The following is a 21,518-nucleotide window of genomic DNA, read 5'->3' as shown; positions in this document are numbered from 1 at the left end:
CAGAGGACACAGCTTAGAAATACGGGGTAGGCCATTTAGGACAGAGATGAGGAGAAACTTGTTCACCCAGAGAGTGGTGGCTGTGTGGGATGCTCTGCCCCAGAGGGCAGTGGAGGCCCAGTCTCTGGATTTCATTTAAGAAGAGTTGGATAGAGCTCTCAAAGATAGTGGAATCAAGGGTTATGGAGATAAGGCAGGAACAGGATACTGATTAGGAATGAAGAGCCATGATCATGTTGAATGGTGGTGCAGGCTCGAAGGGCTGAATGGCCTATTCCTGCACCTATTGTCCATTGTCTATTTCCTTCCAGAGTCCAAAGATGTGCATTTTATGTCAGATTGGCCATGTTAAATTGCCCATAGTGTCCAGGGATGTGCAGGTTAAGTGGATTAGGAGAAAGTGAGGACTGCAGATGCTGGAGATCATAGTTGAGAGTGTCACGCTGGAGAGGCACAGCATGTTAGGCAGCATCTGAGGAGCAGGAGAATCGATGTTTTAGGTATAAGCCCTTCATCAGGAATGAGGCTGGATTAGCCATGGGACATGCAGGAATAGGGTAAAGCAGTGAGTATGAGTACGATACTCTTCAGAGGATCCGTGTGCACTTGATGAGCCAAATGGCCTGTTCAACACTGAAGGGATTCTGTGATTCTATTCAAATCTAATAAATCTATGAAATGCTTCCAATTTAGTTTCACCTTTCATTAAATAAGGAGACAAATACTGTACACAGTATACAATAAGTAGTCTTATCAATGACCTATAAAACTGAAGCATGACATCATAAGTTTGTACTTAATTTCTCTTTCAAAAAACAAAGATTCTTTTTTAAATTTTTATTTAAACCAGCCTGTTCCTATGTGCCGTGACACATATCTTGAGCAGGTGGGACTTGAGCCCAGGTCTCTGGCCCAGATGTGGGATGGTACCACTGTAGCACAAAAGTCCCTTAAACACCCCCTTCTTTATGCACAGCCAATAACTCAAAGATTAGCCATGAAGATTCTATTAGCTTTTCTAATTATTTGCTTGTACCTACATACTAACATTTTACAATTCATGCATTAGGACACTCGGATCGTTTTGCACTTCGGAGCTCTGCACCCTTTCACCGGTTAGATAACACGCATTTTTTTGTTACTGCCAAAAAGTATAATTTTACACTTTCCCACATTATGCTTCATAGTTAGCCTGTTCTTTGACCATTCAGTTAATTAATCTTTTCAGTTTCCTTGTATCCTCTTCACAGTTTGAGGAGCCAAATGGCTTACTCATATACCTAATCCTTGTGTCCTTGTGATTAAGGGTAGTGTGGTGATTCTCTGAATCCCAGAGGTACTAGAACTACAGGCAAATGAAGCTCCTGACACTAGCCATACAGGGGACAGTGGAATGATGCTCTTAATTCCTGATAATTCCAACAGTGTTGTCAGTCTGGTAGCAGGCTCCTTTGCTATTCATACAGTGCAGTTCATGACTGTTACCCATTCCTCTTCAGTGTTGTTTAGAGGAGCAGATGTAATAAAACTAAGATCTCCATGATCAGGCTTCAAAACCAGAGTGTTGCTGGATACAACTCTTCCTTTTCTGATTGAGTTATGTTATCAGGGTTTAATGGAGCACTAGTGATAGTGACATACTCATACAATATGCAACTGGACAAAGTTAAAAATAGTCCAACAGGTTCATTTGGAAGCACTACCCTTCAGAGTGCTGTTCCTGTATCAGGTAGCTGTGGAGCAGGACCATAAGAGACAGAATTTCTAACTTTGTTCACCCCAATCCAACACCGGCTCCTCCACATAATATGTAATTTAACCACACTCCTAGCAAGAGAGTTATAAATTCTGCTTCCCAAATTTTTAACTTTATGATGAGCACTAGGATGAGGTGATGGAAATAATTTTGTCCCATTTTGTCTATTCCACTCTTTGGTGGCCACATTCTCCCTAACTCTTACTTTGGAGCCCTGTAATTCTTTCTCATTCAAATACTTAGTAACTTGCGAAAGAAAATGTCTGTTTAAGCCATGTCCATCACTCCTTCAGGCTAATTCCAGATCACAGTAACTTGTGATTTGATGATTTCGTAAGCCGTCTCTCGCACTTTTACCAATGATCTTTAACTTATGTTCCGTGGTTACAAATCTCCCGCCACTGAAAATCAGCTTTCTTTATTACTCTATTAATATACTTTGTGATTATAGTAAATCTCCCCTTAACCTTCTCTATTCCAGGGAGAACAATTTCACTTCCTTCAGCCACTCTATGTAACAAGTTTGCAATCCCTGATAATTCCTATAAAAGTGGTCTATACCTTCTCCAAAGTTTTGACATCCTTCCTAATACTTCAGCTGAGGAACGTGAGCAAACCTAAAGTTATGACCATCTGGAATGATAATGGCAGCAGAGACATGGAACACCACCACATGCTAGTTCCCCTCACAGAGCCACAGACCTTGAAAATATATCACTTTCTTTTTTTTTTGTTGTGTGAAAGTGCTGGAAATCCATCCCAAACAGTACTGTGGGTCACCTTCACCACAGAGACTGCTGCTGACCCAGCCTGGAAAGCCCAAAATCCTTTTTTTTTTGAAAAGGAATTAATTTGTACTTTGTCAGGAGTGTAACAGTACATTGTATGAATTTGGTGACAATTTGGTTCCTTGCTGGGGTGTTTGTACTCCGAGTAACTATCATTATGACCTGTACTGTTCACATTCATGTTTAAGTAGAAGCTCTTGCGGTTGTCGGCATAAGATATATCACTGTGTCATGCTAACTGGTGCTATTTCCTTTGGCCTACAGCCATAACTATTGTGATAACTGAATGGAGAACAAAATACAGGAGAGAAATGAACACCAGGGACAATGAAGCAAAGTCCAAGGCTGTTGATTCTTTGCTCAACTTTGAGACGGTAATGTTTGCTTGTCTAGTCTATTATTCCTCTGGCATTGGGCAGCGACTCGAGGGTAGTGGGAGATGTTGAAGGATGGTTCTGGGGAGGAAGAAGATGTGGAGAGAGGTGAGTGGAAGATGTGATGTGGGTGAAAATAGTGGAAGTGCTAACCAGTTAATGAAAGAAGGGAGCATGGGGAGAGGCAACAGGGTTTTTTTTTTGCCAGTTATGGTTAATTCATTCCTCTCTGGTGATCTTGCTACTTCAGTTTCAACTTAACCACTAGAGTAAAATGAAGGGAAGAAAAAACTTGTTTTTCTGCTGATGTCCAGCATATCCCACAGTGCTTTTGTGACAAAGGAATATTTTTGAAGTTTGGCCACTGTGATGTAGAAAGCACAGTAACTTTGCACACTGCAAGCTCCCACAAACAGCAATTTGACAAATCACCAGATACTAGATTAGAGTGGTGCTGGAAAAGTACAGCCATTCAGGCAGCATCCGAGGAGCAGGAAAATCGACGTTTCGGGCAAAAGCCCTTCATCAGGAATAGAGGCAGAGTGCCTGCAGGGTGGAGAGATAAATGAGAGGAGGGTGGGGGTGGGGAGAATGTAGCATGGAGTACAATAGGTGAATGGGGGTGGGGATGGAGGTGAGGGTTAGAGAGGAGGGTGGAGTGGATAGGTGGAAAGGAAGGTAGGCGGGTACAACAAGTCATGGGGACAGTGCTGAGCTGGAAATTTGGAATTGGGGTGAGGTGGGGGAAGGGGAAATGAGAAAACTGTTGAAGTCCACATTAATGCCCTGGGGTTGAAGTGTTCCAAGGCGGAAGATGAGGCATCCTTCCTCCAGGCGTCGGGTGGTGAGGGAGCGGCAGTGAAGGAGGCCCAGCACTTCCATGTCCTCGGCTGAGTGGGAGGGGGAGTTGAAATGTTGGGCCACAGGGCGGTGTGGTTGATTGGTGCGGGTGTCCCAGAGAAGTTCCCTAAAGCCATCTGCTGGGAGGCATCCAATCTCCCCAATGTAGAGGAGACTGTATCAGTTGCTCCCGATGCAATGTATGATATTGGTGGATGTGCAGGTAAAACTTTGATGGGTGTGGAAGGCTCCTTTGGGGCCTTGGATGGAGGTGAGGGAGGAGGTGTGGGCGCAGGTTTTGCAATTCCTGCAGTGGCAGAGGAAGGTGCCAGGATGGGAGGGTGGGTTGTAGGGGGGGTAGGGACCTGACCAGGTAGACACGAAGGGAACGGTCTTTGCGGAAGGCGGAAATGGGTGGGGAGGGAAATATATCCCTGGTGGTGGGGTCTGTTTGGAGGTGGCGGAAATGTCGGCGGATGATTTGGTTTATGCGAAGGTTGGTAGGGTGGAAGGCCCTAAAGGAGCCTTCCACATCGGCATTTTTACAGGAGGTAGGGTGGGAAGAGGTGTAATCCAGGTGGCTGTGGGAGTCAGTGGGTTTGTAAAAAATGTCGGTATCAAGTCGGTCGTCATTAATGGAGATGGAGAGGTCCAGGAAGGGGAGGGAGGTGTCAGAGATGGTCCAGGTAGTTACATCGTAGTTACACCGGCACCACTCCACCTCTTTCTCCGCTACATTGATGACTGCACTGGCGCCACCTCGTGCTCCCGCAAGGAGGTTGAGCAATTCATGAAATTCACCAACACATTCCATCCTGACTTTAAACTTAGCTGGTATTATTGTTGTTGTATTCTGCTGCCATTCTGGGGAATCTCTTTTTAAAAGTAGTTCTTCCTTACTGCAGTCTACAGCTTTTAAAGGCAAAGTCCTTGCAATGTATCCTTTACTCTGCTGTTTGTTTCAGCTGAGTGTATTACAATGAAGTTATCTCCTTAATTATGAAACATGGTGTGAATTGGTTTTGTCCTGAGTAGCAGTCAAACAGGCAGATTGCTCATATGGATTTAATTGGGATCTCATTCATTAATGTTGCACTGTTCCCAGTTAAATGTTAACAGCCTGTATTTCCAGTGGTAATCAAGGTCATGGGATTTCTTTGCCTCCATCTCCTTTTAGGAACATCTTAGTGCCATCTGCAGGATTTTGCAATCTGCAGCACATACTTGCTACATCTGGGTGACTGAAACTATGCCTCCTGGGGCCAGCATTTTTCATCAGTTTGCAAACTGGGCTAGCTGTTTACAGTGAGAAAGACATTCAGATTTCCCCACAAATCCACAGAATCATAGGCCACACACGCGGTCACCAAAGAACCCATGAAATAATCAGGATTGTTTGTCAATTAAAGCTCTATGTTGGTTGGTATGTACCTACCCAATGATAATCATGCATGCCTGTGCAAGATATCAGACAAGCTGCCATGATGTCTTCATTCTGCCCTATTAAGTATCCCACAGATATTCCAAGCTCCAAACTGACTCCGTAGATTACTCCTTGAATTTGAGGAATACTTTTAGGATGAAGCTGGTGACTACTTCCAGTACATTAGTACTGATGTACTGGAGCATGTACAAAAGAGCACAAGAATAGTTATTGATCAAGTGATAGGTCACCATCGGTGCCATGGCAAATCTTGGATCTGCTCTTTAATGTGCAGCAACTTGGATATGCTGAGTGATGGTGATGTATTCTGTGAAGACTGGAGCTGAATGAGGTGATGATAAAATCAGAGTGTGGGGATTGGCATGTACCGTGCTACTCATATTTCCCCAGGTTATTGAACCTTGGTCATATCTCTGAGCAAAGGTGTGCTGTTCTGCATCTGACCTCATTAGTTATTTCCGCCTAAACTTTGCTTCATAAGCTAGCTTCTTTCTCTCATCTGCTGGGATAAGTAGCTTTACGGGCCCTTACATTACCGCAGCATGACCTCCATGGGTGCCCCTTAGAATATAAGAGTTCAGTGGGGAGGGAAACTACCAAATTGAGACCCCTATAATTGAAGTTGTGGTTTAAGTCCTGATTGTTGAAGTATGCATCCATTCTGACCCTTACTGGGGTCCCATGTTTAAACTTTGAGGTTTGAACAATAGGGTGAGGATTGCAATCAGGTTCGCCTGCTCGCATTTAGTCTGGACATTCGAAAGCAGGATTGTGTTGGGTTAATTAAAAATCTGCAACAAAGCTGTGTTTGCCAACTTTCAGTTTACCACCTTGTGAGTGCTTCTTGTTTGTCAAAATTCTACCTTGTCACTTTGGTGAGAACTTTTACGTTCACCAGAATAGGGAGATAGGGTTTCTGTGTAATATGTTATGTGACAAACAGCATAGAATTATAGAATCCCTGGTGTGGAAACAGACCATTTGGCCCAACAAGTTCACACCAACCCTCTGAAGAGTAACCCTCCCAGACCCATTCCACTACATTTACTCCTGGTGCATTCCTGATGAAGAGCTTATGCTCGAAACATTGACTTTCCTGCTCCTCAGATGCTGCATGACCAGCTGTGCTTTTCCAGCACCACACTTTTTGACACTAATCTTCAGCATCAGCAGTCCTCACTTTCTCCTCTCTGACTAATACACCTAACCTACACACATCCCTGAATGCTATGGGCAATTTAGCGTGGCCAGTTCACCCTGACCTGCACATCTTTGGACTGTGGGAGGAAACCAGAGCACCCGGAGGAAACCCACGCAGACACTGGGAGAGTGTGCAAACTCCACACAGTCACCCGAGGCTGGAATTGAACCCGGGTCCCTGGCGCTGAGGCAGCAATGCTAGCCACTGAGTCACCATGTCACATCTCTGTCCTTAGTTTTCTCATACAGTTGCATTGGAATGTCAGCCTTGATTTTCTTTCAATGCACTCAGGTCCTGGAGTGGGACTTCAACCCTGATCTTGAGCTTGAATGGTGAGACTGCTACCCATTGAATTATAGCTTCTCCTGTTGGGCACTCTGTGGTGGTTGAATTATTGACTACCTTGTGAGAATGTGACATTTTTTTAAAAAGTTCTCCCATGTTATATAATTTTGTTTTAATGAAACTATCTGAACATAACAGTTGAGATGGACGCTGCCCTTTCTTGTGTCATTTGCTGGCTTTAGTGAATTACGGCCTCCTAAATTACCTTTGATCTCACTACTGCTTTGGTGCTGGAGGGAAGTGAATTAGTGACATGTTTAACATCACAGGATTGCACTTTCTGCTCTGTTAGCCGCAGAACATGATGAGACGTTGAAGATGCAGCCGTGATTTTAGCTCTCAACTGCAGTCCTGTGCCTTGCAGCATTCTGGAAAGCCATCAAAGGGTTTAACATTTCCCACCTCTTCCTGACTCTTCCCTCTGAAATTTTCTTCTTTGCTACTGGGATCAAATGAACTTCAAAGCATATTTGAATACAGAATGGTACTAATCAGGTGAAATGGAATGACGCGTTTCTGCTTGGTAGTCTGTGCCCTGTACAAAGTGAGCGAAGGATCAATTCACTTCCTTTTGATTTTGTTTCAAGGGACAAAAGTTGAATAAACTCTCAAGAATTACGGACATCCATGTGTCTGGCTGCTTTCTCTGCAGATGAATTGCTTCTTTGAGAGCCTTTCTGCCTGCTGTGTTGTTATAGGTAGATCTTGAGATCCTGTAGCACTAAAGAGCAGTTGTCAGGTTTCCCCAGGGTGGGGGAGTCCAAAACTAGAGGGCATAGGTTTAAGGTGAGAGAGGAAAGATTTAAAAGGGACCTGAGAGGCAACCTTTTCCTATCGAGGGTGGTGCATGAATGGAATGAGCTGCCAGAGGAAGTGGTAAAGACATTTAGACAGGTACATGGATAGGAAAGGTTTTGAGGGTCAATGGACCTAGTTCACTTTAGCAAACCTGGTCAGCATGGACGAGTTGTGCCGAAAGGCCTGTTTCTGTGCTGTATGATTATATGGCTCTAGGTTGTAGCTCAGCAATCAAATCTGAGCCAGAAGGCTGAAGGATTTAGTCCTTCTCCAGATATTTGATTGCATATCACCAATGCAATCTTGGAGGTGCTATCTTTCAGATAAGAGTTTGTCTGATTGGGTAGACATAAAAGATCTGTTGGCAATCATTTTTGTAGAGGAGGGAAGTTCGGCTGTTCTAATCAACATATAATCAATGTCACTGAAACAGATACAGTCATTTCTGCTATAACACAATAATTCCATTCTCATGCAACCCCGTGTTATAGACAATCACGTAATAGCAACACCATTTAAACTAATGGGGTCAGAATTGCCTTATAACCAATACCTGTTATAAAAGTTTGTGCTTTCGAAACAGTGTCCTTGATCCATCAACCACGTTACAGCAAATTCGCATTAATGAAATGCACATTATAGCAGAACAACCTGTAATCCAGGCATTATCAGTTTGTTGGAACTTGTACACAAATTAACTGTGATGATTCCTATGTAACAATAGTGACTGAATCATCAAAATACTTCATTGACTGTAAAATAGTTTGGCTAGGCAAAAGTGAGGACTGCAGATGCTGGAAACCAGAGTTGAGATCAGAGTGGTGCTGGAAAAGCACAGCAGGTCAGGCAGTATCCGAGAAGCAGGAAAATCGACGTTTCGGGCAAAAGCCCTTTGGGTCATCCTGAGATAATGGAAATTTTTCTAACTCGATTCGGGGGGTGATTCTCCCAGTGTGGAGCTGCTTTTGAATGGAGTTTCAGGCAAAGATGACAGTCCACTTTTCACAACTTGAATTTCTGTCTGGTATATCCTTGGTTAGGAGGGGAAAATAATCTTTAATATACTCACTGAAACAACACCAAGTTTCTTTAAGTGGTTGATTAATTATTTATCTGCATACTGCATGTCTGTGCACAACAATCATTGTACTCCAATAATAGTGGATTGTTTTAAGCATTTTGGCTATGTAAAATGTGGGAGAAGGTGCTGTGTAAATCCAAGCAAATTTTTCTTCTCTACTTCCTTTCCTCACCCTTACAAATATAAAGAGCAAGTGTAGGTGACTTGGCCTGAGGACTGCAGATGCTGGAAACCAGAGTTTAGATCAGAGTGGTGCTGGAAAAGCACAGCAGGTCAGGCAGTATCCGAGAAGCAGGAAAATCAACGTTTCAGGCAAAAGCCCTTTGGGTCATCCTGAGATAATGGAAATTTTTCTAACTCGATTCAGGGGGTGATTCTCCCAGTGTGGAGCTGCTTTTGAATGGAATTTCAGGCAAAGATGACAGTCCACTTTTCACAACTTGAATTTCTGTCTGGTATATCCTTGATTAGGAGGGGAAAATAATCTTTAATATACTCACTGAAACAACACCAAGTTTCTTTAAGTGGTTGATTAATTCTTTATCTGCATACTGCATGTCTGTGCACAACAATCATTGTACTCCAATAATAATGGATTGTTTTAAGCATTTTGGCTATGTAAAATGTGGGAGAAGGTGCTGTGTAAATCCAAGCAAATTTTTCTTCTCTACTTCCTTTCCTCACCCTTACAAACATAAAGAGCAAGTGTAGGTGACTTGGCCTCTTGGTGAAAATGAGGGCTGCAGATGCTGGAGATTAGAGTCCAGAGTATGGTGCTGCAAAAGCACAGCAGGTCAGGCAGCATCTGAGCAGCAGGAGAGTCGATGTTTTGGACAAAAGCCCTTCATCAAGATTGAAGCTGTGAGCTGAGGCAGTGGAGAGATAAATGGGAGGGGGTTGGGGCTTGGGGGAAAGTAGCTGAGTGTGCAATAGGTGAATGGAGGTGAGAGGGTAATGGTGATAGGTCATATGGAAGGGCAGAGTGGATAGGTAGGAAGGAAGATGGACAGGTAAGATGGGTCATGAGGGTGATGCTGAGTTGGAAATTTGGAACTGGGATATGGTGAGGAAAGCCACGCCTGGAGGAAGAACGCATCATCTTCCACCTCAGGACCCTCCAACTCCATGGCATCAATGTGGATTTCACCAGTTTCCTCACTTCCCCTCCCACCATCTTATCCCAGACACAACCCTCCAAACCACCCTCATGACCTGTTCTACCTATCCATCTTCTTTCCCACCTATCTGCTCCACCCTCCCCTCTGACCTATCACCTTTACCCCACCTCCATGCAACGATCTCACTCTCAGCTACCTTGCCCCCTTCAATCCCACCCTCCTCCAATTTACCTCTCCACCCCTTCGGCTCCCGGCCTCATTCCTGATAAACGGGCTTTGCCCAAAACGTTGACTCTCCTGCTCTTCGGATGCTGCCTGTCTTGCTGTGGTTTTCCAGCACCACACTGTTGACTACCTGGCCTCTCGGGCCTGCTCTGCCATTCATTATTATAGTTGGTCTGGTTATTGCACATTCTTGCCTTTCCCTAGTAACCTTTCACTCCCTATTTATCAAGAACGTGTCTATCGCTGTCATAAAATATTCAAAGACCACGGTTCCACTACCTTTTCAGGAATAAAGTTCCAAGACACTCAATCTTCTGAGAAAAGTACCCACAATAGACAAAACTGATATTTCTTTCCTTTACCTCCAGGTGAAGTATTACAATGCTGAGAGTTATGAGGTTAACCGTTTCAATGATGCCATACTGAAGTACCAGGTAAGTGCACCAGAACGACATCCCAATTGTGGCAATGCTGCAGAATAGATCATCACCTTTTATTCAGAAGTAAAAACTGCTAACTTCTGGAATTTGAAATGTAAACCAATATTTCTGGATATATCTCCATCAGGTGTGACATCATCTTTGGAGACAGAAACAGGAGAACGTGTTCACTCATGACCATTGAACTAAGATGTTGATGCTATTTCTTTCTCCACAGATGATGCCAGACCTGCAAAGTCTTTCCAATATTTGCTGCTTTATTTTGATTCTTCTGTTTAGCTCCATAACCGTGCAGTCAACTTTTGGAATTTTGGTTTAGTGCCAATCCCAGCATGGAGGTCAGATCTGTGGTTCTCACAATGCACTGGTTTGTGCTGCTGCTAATGCACTAAACCAAACCTTGCTTGATTCACTCGCACTTACAAGAGGCAAGCCTTCTCAAAGCATATTTCTTTTCCTGTTGTGTCAGTTGACTCTTGAAGACTGTTCTTGTAAGTGACATAAGAAATAGGAGCACGAGTGGACTATTCAGCTCACCAACCTTGTTCTGTCATTCAGAAAGTTCATGGCTGATCTGGTTAGGCCCTTAGCTCCACTTTGCTATCCATCCCACCATAACTCATGACTGTCTTGTAAATCAAATATCTCTTGTGTGTTGAGTGTATTTAATGAGCTCATCTGTGCACTGGTAATCAAAACTCAATAGCCTGTCATTTGCAGTATCAATGTGTTGATTCAATCACCAAAATGGCCAGGACTCAGGAAACAATAAAATGTGATGGCTTCTCATGGTCCACTAGGTTTTCTGTGACAAAGATCGAATTGCTGACAGCCATAGACGAATGGAGACTAACGGATCTGGGTTTTGGAAATTGGTCACAGTCTAACTGTGTCAAGGTTTTTCAAGATGGTCAGAGGTCCTGGTATTTGGAAACTTTACCAGGTTCCCAGGAGCTTTTATTGAGAAAAGAGTTTCATTAGAGATATTTTCAGCATCTGAGATATCTTCCTTCTAAATCACTTAGATCTGCAGCACAGAACACTAAATCCAGAAAAGGTTGTTAGGCAACTAATAACATAGAAGTTCCTTTTGTCTTTTCAAATTGGGCCTTCCAGTCATTAAGCGCCATAATCATCCTTGTAAAAGAAGCTTTGCATGCCTTCTGTAAGGTCAGTTGTTTTTTCTGGAAGCAGCAGGTGGCTATAGTGCACATTAAATTATTGATTTTTGTCCTTGGTATAATCTCACTGAAACCTTTTCAATCCACAAAATATCAAAACTGTTGCATTGTTTCCAATTTTTCCTGATGTTCTAAAATGTAAATATGTATTCCCAGAGGTCAAATCCTACCCTGTTGGGACAATAAAATACTGACATGAACTGATTTTGGGGGTTTTGGTCTGCACAGTGTGGGTGCGCTTTGGTGTAAAACCAGCTTTTTGGTGGTCCAGAATCAAGTGCCAGGCCAACCCCGTTGTGAATTTGAGCATTGGCAATATTCAGACAAAAATATAGAAGCATCTCGTCATGTCAGGTAAAATCTGTGGAGAGAGAAACAGTTCTTGTTTCAGATCACTGACCTTTCATCCAGATTTGATACGTTTCCTTCATTCACATTTGCTCCTGGAACTGAATCTGTTACTGCTTGTGTTTCTTGATATTTTAATTAAGGTGGCAGAATGGAAAACAAGTGCCAGTCTGGCCCTTCTGAACCAAACACAGAACCTGATCATTGGCCTTGGGTTGCTAGCTGGGTCACTCCTCAGTGCTTACTTTGTCACAGAGAAAAAGCTTCAGGTCAGTAGCATCTTACTTTCTTGGGTGAATGTTGCAATTATCTCTAACATTACAAAGAACAAAGAAAATTTATAACCCAGGAACAAGCCCTTCGGCCCTCCAAGCTTGAGCCGATCCAAATCCACTGTCTAAACCGAACACCCAATTCCTAAGCATCTGTATCCCTCAGCTCCCCACCTACTCATGTATCTGTCCAGACTCACATTAAATGAATCTACCGTGCCTGCCTCTATATCCTCTGCTGGCAACGCATTCCAGGCACCTACCACCCTATGTGTAAAGTACTTGCCGCATGTATCCTCCTTTAAACTTTTCACCTGTCACCTTGAACATGTGACCTCTCGTTATTGAATCCCTCACTCTGGGAAAAAGCTTATCTCTATCTACCCTGTCAATGCCCTTCATGATTTTGTAAACCTCAATCAGGTCCCCCCTCAGTCTCCTTTTTTCTAATGAAAACAATCCTAACCTACTCAACCTCTCTTCATAGCTAGCACCTTCCATACCAGGCAACATCCTTGTAAACCTTCTCTGCACCCTCTCCAAAGCGTCCACATCCTTTTGGTAATGTGGCAACCAGAACTGGACACCGTATTCTAAACGCGGCCGAACCAAAGTCTTGTACAATTTTAACATGACTTGCCAGCTCTTATACTCAATACCCTGTCCGATGAAGGCAAGCATACTATATGCCTTCTTGACCACTCTACCCACCTGTGCAGCCACCTTCAGGGTACAAAGGACCTGAACTCCCAGATCTCTCTGCTCATCAACTTTTCCCAAGGCTCTTCCGTTTATATTCTCAGTATTCTAATTGAATGTTCTTGTTTTTCTGCATAGGTTGGTGATTTTGTCCTGTTTGGAACTTACATTATTCAGCTTTACACTCCGCTCAATTGGTTTGGGACATACTACAGGTTCGTGACCTTGGATATTGCTGTTTTCCTCCTTTTGTGCTAATTTTCTCCAACTGCCACCCATTTAGAGTCATAAAGATGTACAGCATGGAAATAGACCCTTCGGTCCAACCCGTCCATACCGACCAGATATCCCAACCCAATCTAGTTCTGCCTGCCAGCACCCAGCCCATATCCCTCCAAACCCTTCCTATTCATATACCCATCCAAATGCCTCTGAAATGTTGCAATTGTACCAGCCACCACCACATCCTCTGCCAGCTCATTCCATTCACGTACCACCCTTCGTGTGAAAAAGTTGCCCCTTAGGTCTCTTTTGTATTTTTCCCCTCTCCCTCTAAACCTATGCCCTGTCTCAGTGGGCTGAAGGCCCTGTTCTTGTAGTGTATTGTTCTGTGTTCTTACCCTAGACTCTCTGGCCAATGTTAGCCAGTGAATGCACTATTATAGAAAGAAGGATCAACAGGTATAGTGCTGAAGTTAAGGAGAGGATCGAGAACGCATCCATACCCTAGCTGAATTCAGTACCGTCAAGAGAGGGAAAAGAGAAACATCCTGCTTACCTCATGATATTCAGTAACCAGCCTTGGTCCAATTTTTCCGCCAACCTCAAAAAAAGACAGAAATTAAAGAAGAAACTCAGCAGGTCTGGCACCATCTGTGGAGAGAAAGCAGAATTAACATTTCATGTTCAGTGACTGTTTGACTTGCTTTGTTGTAGTGCTTTATCAGACAAATAGGGTTTTAGTTAGTATTGGAAATGGCAGGAGTGTGTGTGGTTTATTAGATGCCATGATTTTATCAAATGGTGGAATAAAATCAATGGGATTACTTCTCCTCTTGTGTCTTATGATCTTATCAAATCTTGAATACCCGTATCATTCCACATACATTGAAAATCTTCAAAACGCTGTGGCAGTTGACCATGTTATCATTTGTTTAATTGATGGGGAATGTTGGTCAGGACATGAGAACTTTCTGCTGTTCTTCTGATAGTACCTTAGGATCTTCACAATCCACTTGAAATATCAGAAGCGGCAGGGAGGGATTTAATTGATGACCTCCCCATGAAGAATGCTAACTCATACTGCTTCAGGACACTGGGCAGTAGCAGCCTCGGTTAGACACTTAACCTCTTTATTGACCTGAATCCACAACCTGCTGAGCCTGTACCATTATGACCCATTCTCAGATGCTTCAGTTCCTTTCAGCCTTAAGCTTTTAAAGAAGTGTTTCTGTTCACATTAATGTGTCAAACCACAACATGTGGCAAGAATGATATAATTGAAAATATGGAGTCCTGTGGTCTTGTTGTGGTATCCCCACTACCAATAAAATAACAGTAAAACACCACACAGTTGCTAAAACAAAAGCAATACACTGCGGATGCTGGAAATCAGAAATTTTTTAAAAATTGCTGAAGAAACCTGAGTCTGGCAGCATCTGTGAAGAGAGAAACAAAGTTAACATTTCAGGTTTGATACAGGCTATCTCTAAAAGGACAGCATCTTCTCTCTCCTTGCAGAGGAGTAATGAATAATTGGAATGTAGCCAGCTATATCTCACTCACCACTTGCCTATTTGCTACCACCTCCAACTGGCGATAGAGACTGAACAACTTGTATGCTAACTGCCCTGTGCCTGGAGTAAAGAATTGAGAACGGTGGGAAAGAAGAAGATCGGAGATCAGAAGGACTCGAAATAAAGGGCACGTCGATGAATCCTGTGAACTGGTGCAATTAAACTGTGTTCCCTTTTTTCCTTCCACCTATAACATCTATATTTTTTGTTTGTCCATGTCTGTCTGTCTGTGTGTAAGAGTTTAAATTAGAGAATTATAGGTTTTTTTTGTCAGACATAACGCTTATTCCTTTGGAAAAAAAAAGTAGTTTCTTGTGAAGTACATAAATCTAGTCCATGATTTCTATTAACCTGGACTTGTTAGTGGTGAAGCTTTTGTTGTTCCATCACCACTTGCTGCCAGCCCAGTCTGGCAGATTTATCCTTCAGGATTCTCATTAGTAATGGTGCTACCAAACCATTCTTGGCAATGGATATCAACGTCCCCCATTCAGAGTATATTCTGTGCCCTTTCTAAGTGGCATTCAATATAGAGGAGTACCAGTCATCAGCCGAGAATGAGGCTGTATGAGCTAATCAGGTTTCCTTGTTCATGTTTGAGCTGATAACCTGAGATTTCATTGTGCCTGAAGTCAATGTAGAATGCTGCTAGGTCCTCTCTGTTTCCTCTCTCTGTGCAACTGATTCGTCACCTTTGATGAATCTTTCCTGCTGATAGGACAGGACAGATTGAAGGAAGTTGTTGAGGTGTCTAGGTTTTTAGATTAGATTAGATTACTTACAGTGTGGAAACAGGCCCTTCGGCCCAACAAGTCCACACCAACCCGCCGAAGCGCAACCCACCCATACCCCTACATTTACCCCTTACCTAACACTATAGGCAATTTAGCATGGCCAATTCACCTGACCCACACATCTTTGGACTGTGGGAGGAAACCGGAGCACCCGGAAGAAACCCACGCAGACACGGGGAGAACATGCAAACTCCACACAGTTAGTCGCCTGAGGTGGGAATTGAACCCGGGTCTCTGGCACTGTGAGGCAGCAGTGCTAACCACTGCGCCACCGTGTTAGCTAGAAGGTATTATTGGGTGAATATGATTGCGTCTGGCTGTGGCTTGCCTAGTCTAGGACAGCTGACTCTAATTTTGGTTCAGGTCCCAAATTGTCAATAAGGAGGATAAGAGCTTTGTTAATAAGGGCTTTACAAGGTCATCCAGATTGGATACACATTATTGCTTTCGATAGCGAGGTATATGGTTGAATCTGTTTTCATGTGTTTCAACTTCATTATACTGGCTGGTAAAACTGAGTGGCTTACTAGGCAATTTTAGAGGGCAATTAAGAGTCAACCACATTGAGTCAGAAGTCACATGTGAACCTAACAAAAACAGATTACAGATTTTATTCACTGAAGATCATCAGTGAACCAGAGGGATTCTTATTATACTCCAATAATATCATAGTTATTCTTAGTGTGGCTAGAAAGGCAAATGTTTCTTTCTTAAGGGGCAGTCCTGGGACTTCCTTCATTTATCCAATTCAGTTGCTCACTGTGACAAATTTGGACTATGCTGATAATCACAGAAGTTAAAGTGACCTTCTGCCTAAGATATGAATAGAGTGGACTTACTGTAGAAGAGAATTCATTAGATCTGAAAATCAATATCGAATCCTTCCAAATCTCAATGGACTGAACAGTCTGGTCTTGTTCCTTATAGTCTTGTGGTCCCCATGCTAATGTGACGAGTGATCCTTGACTCTTCTGTTGAAGCAAACATTGCAGGGATGTGACCATAACTTTTCTCAAAGGTTCCATATCCTTTTTCACCTTAATCTTTTGGAGGTTTTGTAATATCTAATCAGTTTGAGACATGAGCACGTATTTGAGTTACCTGAGCTTTTGTGCTGATATTTATTGCCATCTCTAATTGGACTAGAACTGACCAGCTAATGCCATTTGAGAGGGCAGTAAAGAGTCAGCTATATTGGTGAGGGTCTAGAGTCACAGGTAAGCCAGACCAGGTAAGGATAGCAGATTTCCTTCCTTAAAGGACATCAGTGAATCATATGAGTTTTTACGACAATAGGCAGTGATTACATGGTTGCCATTAAGCTAGCTTTCAATTCCAGATTTTCATTGATTCAGATTTCACTTTCTGTCAAAGTGAGATTCAAAACCATATTCACAGATCATTGGGTCTCTGGATCACTAGTCCAGTGACAATGCCATTATGCTACCATCTCCCTGTAGCATTAATTACAGATGTCTAATCTCCTCTCCCCTTTGTCCACCAGGATGATCCAAAGTTCATTTATAGACATGGAGAACATGTTTGATCTCTTCCGTGAGGAACAGGAGGTAGGTGGCTTGCTTTTCTTAAAAATAAATAATACTTTGTCTTGTGACAATGCAACAGAGTAATAACAGAGGACCAGAACACCTGGAGTGGGGAAATTGGCACTCCAGGAAAAGGAGACATTTGGAAAGTAACTGTACTTATTAAGTTCTGGCTCCTTTGTCATCTGCAGCTTCTGTAACTCCATCAGTGAAGTTGTGTGGCCTTCAGCTACCTAAGCTCTCAGCTTTAGAATTCCCCCCTCATATGTTGTCACCCGTTTAACATTGATGAACGTACTTAAACCTGCCTGCCTCACCAAGTCTTTGGTGACCTGTTGTTCTTTCAATTGATCCATGCTATGTCATATACTCCAGTAAAGCATCTTGAAAAGTGATGTCGCTCACATTTACTCCAAATTAGACTACTCAGACCCATTAGCATCATGGTAACCACAAACCCACCAACACACGAAAACAGCAGCTAATGAACTTGAAAGACCTTTTACAGACAACAAGCAAAACTAATGTCATTTACAAAATACCGTGCAAGAACTGTAACAACAGGCAGAAAAATAGCCACCAGGATACATGAACATCAACTAGCCATAATATGGGTCTGTCTAAATGCCTATTAAACATTGCTTTCATTATCTGCTTCCACCACCTCCTTGGCAGCACATTCCAGGCATTACCACCATCTGCGTAAATAAAAACCTTGCCTTGCACATCTCCTTTACACTTTCCTCCTCACACTTTAAACCTACACCCCCTAGTATTTAACATCTCCATCCTGAGTAAAAGACTCCGGCTATCCACGCTATCAATACCTCTCATAATTTGATACACTTATATTAGGTTACCCTTAAGCCTCCAGTGCTCTAGCGCAAACAGTCCAAGTTTGTCCAACCTCTCCTTCTAGCTAATACACTCCAATCAAGGTAACAGCATGATAAACCACATTTGCACTCTCCCCAAAGAGTCCACATCTTTCCTATAGTGTGGCGACCAGAACTGAACACAGTATTCCAAATGTGACCTAAGGACAGTTGTTTTATACAGCTTCAACATGAGTTGCCAACTTTTGTACTCATTGCTTTGTCCAATGAAAGTAAGCATGCCTTATGCTGAATTTATCACCTTACCCACCTGTGTTGCCACTTTCAGGAAGCTATCTTGCAGAAATCTTTCTCTCTATCAGTGCTCCTCAGGGTTCTGCCATTTATTATATACTATCCTCTTGCATTTGACCTTGCGATGCAATGCCTCACACTTGTCTGGATTAAACTCATTTCTCTGCTCAACTATCCTGCTGTATCCTTTGGTAACTTCCCTCGTTTCCCACAATGTCACTATTTTTCATGTTGTCTGCAAACTTACTGATCAGAACACCTACATTTTCATCCAAGTCATTCATTTGATATTCAAACGTTCAACTGACATTCAGTTCAAGCTATGTACCCAACTCTATCAGTGTGCCATTTCTGTAAAGTAGAGCTGGGTCTGGTATATTCTTCGGAGGGTTGGTATAGACTCAATGGACCAAATGGCCTCTTACCACACTGTAGGGATGCTATGATTCTATGATCTGGAACCTCCAGGGTTCTGCCGTGATACCTGAGCAGATCTGAAGAAGGCTACCATATCCATAGCAGCATTTATGCCTGGCATGAGACTTCATGGGAGTGGCATGGTGGCTCAGTCGTTAGCACTGCTGCCTCACAGCACCAAGGACCGAGGTTCGATTCAAGCCTCAGATGACTGTGGAGTTTGCACATTCTCCTCGTGTCTGTGTGGGTTTCCTCTGGGTGCTCCGGTTTCCTCTAACAGTTCGAATATGTACAGGTTTGGTGGATTGACCATACTAAATTGCCCAATAATGCCCAGGGATGTGCAGACTAGATGGATTAGCCATGTATGGTATGATTTGCCTGTATAGCCCGCAAATCAACCCCTTTCACTGTATCAGGGTTACAGGGATGCGGTGGGTCTGGGTGGAATGCTGTTCAGAGGGTCATGTGGTCTTAATGGGCTAAATGGCCTGCTTCCACACTGTCGGGCTTCTATAATGCTTGCAGTCTGTGTGCGTCATCCCTACGTTCACATTCTCGCTACTCTGGATAAAGTAGGATCTCCTGAAGACCTCATTGGATTTATTAGTGATTACCTTATATCATGAAGCCTCCATCATAAGTTATAAAGACCTTTGTAAGGTCACCCATAAGGAAAAAAAAACTTGTTCACCAGTCCGTCTGTCCCCTCCCCTATCCGGTTAACTCAGGCACTTTACATCGAGAAGCAGTTGAGAAACCTTTGTTTAAACCTGTCAGGTGGTAGGTTTGAGTTTGATTTATTGTTGTCACATGTACGAGGTACAGGGGAAAGTTTTGTTTTGCATGCTATACAGACAGATCAAACCATACGAAGTACATCAGGCTAACAGATGCAGAGTACAATGTTACAGCCACAGAAGGTGCAGAGAGAGTTCAGAATTAACATTTGAGAAGCTGTTTTTGAATCTGTTTATAGGTGTATTCAAATGTTTATATCTTCTGCCAGACGGAAGAAGGAGGAAAAGAGTATAACTGGGGTGGGAAGGGTCTTTGATTATATTGATTTTGCTTTCCTGAGGCAGTGGGAAGGACAGTTGGAGTCAATAGATGGATGGTTGGTTTGTGTGATGGACTGGGCTGTGTTCACAAGTCTCTAGTTTCTTCTAGTCCTGGGAAGAGCAATTGTGATACCAAGCAGTGATACATCCAGATACAATGCTTCCTCTGGTGTATCTATAAAAATTGGTAAGAGTCCTTACGGACGTGCCAAATTTCCTTAGCCTCCTGAGGAAGTACAGATGTTGTTGTGTACAGGGAACAGTGAGAGAGAGAATCGCTTTGTCATGTATAAATAAACACACTGAAGATGATCATTCTATATTTTCAGATTACTGATGACATCAATGCAGCAGATCTTATTTTCAAAGTTGGAAAGGTGGAGTTTGATGAAGTTTATTTTAGCTATGTTGATGGGTAAGTGAATAATATGCACAAAGGAAGATGGTTTTGGTTGTTTAAGGTCAATCATCTCCGTCCCAAGAAATCACAGCAGCATTTCCTTGGGGTAGTTTCCTCTGTCCAACTATCTTCACTGCTTTATCAATTTCCTCCCCTCCATAAGGTCAAAAGTGGAAATGTCTGCTGATGATTACACAACATTCAATAGCATTCGCGGCTCCTCAAACCATGAAGCAGCTCATGTTCATAGGTATCAAGACCTGGAAAGTGTTCAGGCTTGAGCTGACAAGTGCCAAGTATCCGTTGTGTCACATAAGTGACAGGCAGTTATCTCAAACAAGAGAGTATCTAACCCATACCTTTGACACTCAATGATATTACCATCAATGAATCTCTTTTATCAACTTCTTGGGTGTTACACTTGACCAGAAGCTAAACTGCGGATATCGTGTGGTAGAACAGAAAGTCAGAAGCTAGGAATTCTGCAATGTGAAACTCATCACTTGATTGTCGAATCAATGCCAGTACACCAAAGGCATAAGAGCAGAATTAGCCCATTGGGCTCATCAAATCTCCCCTGTCACTGAGTGAGATCATTGCTGATCTGAGAAACCTCAATTCCAATTTTCTGCCTTACCCTTATAACCCTTCATTCCCTCATTTGATTAAAACTCTGCTGAACATAAAAATGAAGAGTATAGGAGCGGGAGTCGGCCATTCAGCTCTTCACGGCTGATCATTCAACTCTGTCCCCTGTTCCACTTTCACCCCATTTCTTTGATTCCTTTAGTCCTAAGCAAGCTATCTGCATCTTCCTTGAAAACATTCAGTGTTTTGGTCCCAACCATATTCTCTGGCAGAGATTTCCACATTATCACCACTATCTGGATGAAGATATTTCTTCTCGTCTGTTCTGAAAGGCTTTATTCAGAAACCGTGACTCAAAATTCTGGACTGCCCGGTCATCAAGAACATCTTTCCTGGACATACCCAGTCTAATCCTCATAGAGTCAGAGAGACGTACAGCATGGAAACAGACCCTTCGGTCCAACCTGTCCATGCCGACCAGATATCCCAACCCAATCTAGTCCCACCTGCCAGCACCCGGCCCATATCCCTCCAAACCCTTCCTATTCATATACCCATCCAAATGCCTCTTAAATGTTGCAATTGTATCAGCCTCCACCACATCCTCTGGCAGCTCATTCCAGACACGTATCACCCTCTGCATGAAAGTGTTGTCCCTTAGGTCTCTTTTATATCTTTCCCCTCTCACCCTAAACCAATGCCCTCTAGTTCTGGACTCCCCCACTCCTGGGAAAAGAGTTTGTCTATTTATCCTATCCATGCCCCTCATAATTTTCAAACCTCTATAAGGTCGCCCCTCAGCCTCTGATGCTCGAGGGAAAACCATTCCAGTCTATTCAGCCTCTCCCTATAGCTCAAATCCTCCAACCCTGGCA

General features: G+C 43.0%; 1 protein-coding gene across 4 annotated transcripts in view; it reads left to right on the top strand.

Annotated features, from left to right (window-relative positions):
- LOC122551842 (ATP-binding cassette sub-family B member 6-like) overlaps positions 1–21,518 on the top strand; it is a 262,691-nt gene that overhangs the window by 112,983 nt on the left and 128,190 nt on the right. For all 4 annotated transcript variants that reach the window (XM_043694361.1, XM_043694362.1, XM_043694364.1 and 1 more), the window contains exons 8-13: positions 2,809–2,918; positions 10,339–10,404; positions 12,083–12,208; positions 13,049–13,125; positions 17,005–17,068; positions 19,985–20,070. In XM_043694361.1, coding sequence (XP_043550296.1) covers positions 2,809–2,918; positions 10,339–10,404; positions 12,083–12,208; positions 13,049–13,125; positions 17,005–17,068; positions 19,985–20,070 — 529 coding nt within the window. The remainder of the gene's footprint in view (positions 1–2,808; positions 2,919–10,338; positions 10,405–12,082; positions 12,209–13,048; positions 13,126–17,004; positions 17,069–19,984; positions 20,071–21,518) is intronic.

The sequence above is a fragment of the Chiloscyllium plagiosum genome, chromosome 7 (genome assembly GCF_004010195.1).
Source record: "Chiloscyllium plagiosum isolate BGI_BamShark_2017 chromosome 7, ASM401019v2, whole genome shotgun sequence".
In the NCBI taxonomy this organism is placed as follows: domain Eukaryota; kingdom Metazoa; phylum Chordata; class Chondrichthyes; order Orectolobiformes; family Hemiscylliidae; genus Chiloscyllium; species Chiloscyllium plagiosum.
The sequence above is the reverse complement of the archived record's forward strand: the minus strand, read 5'-3'. Positions and strand labels throughout refer to the sequence as shown.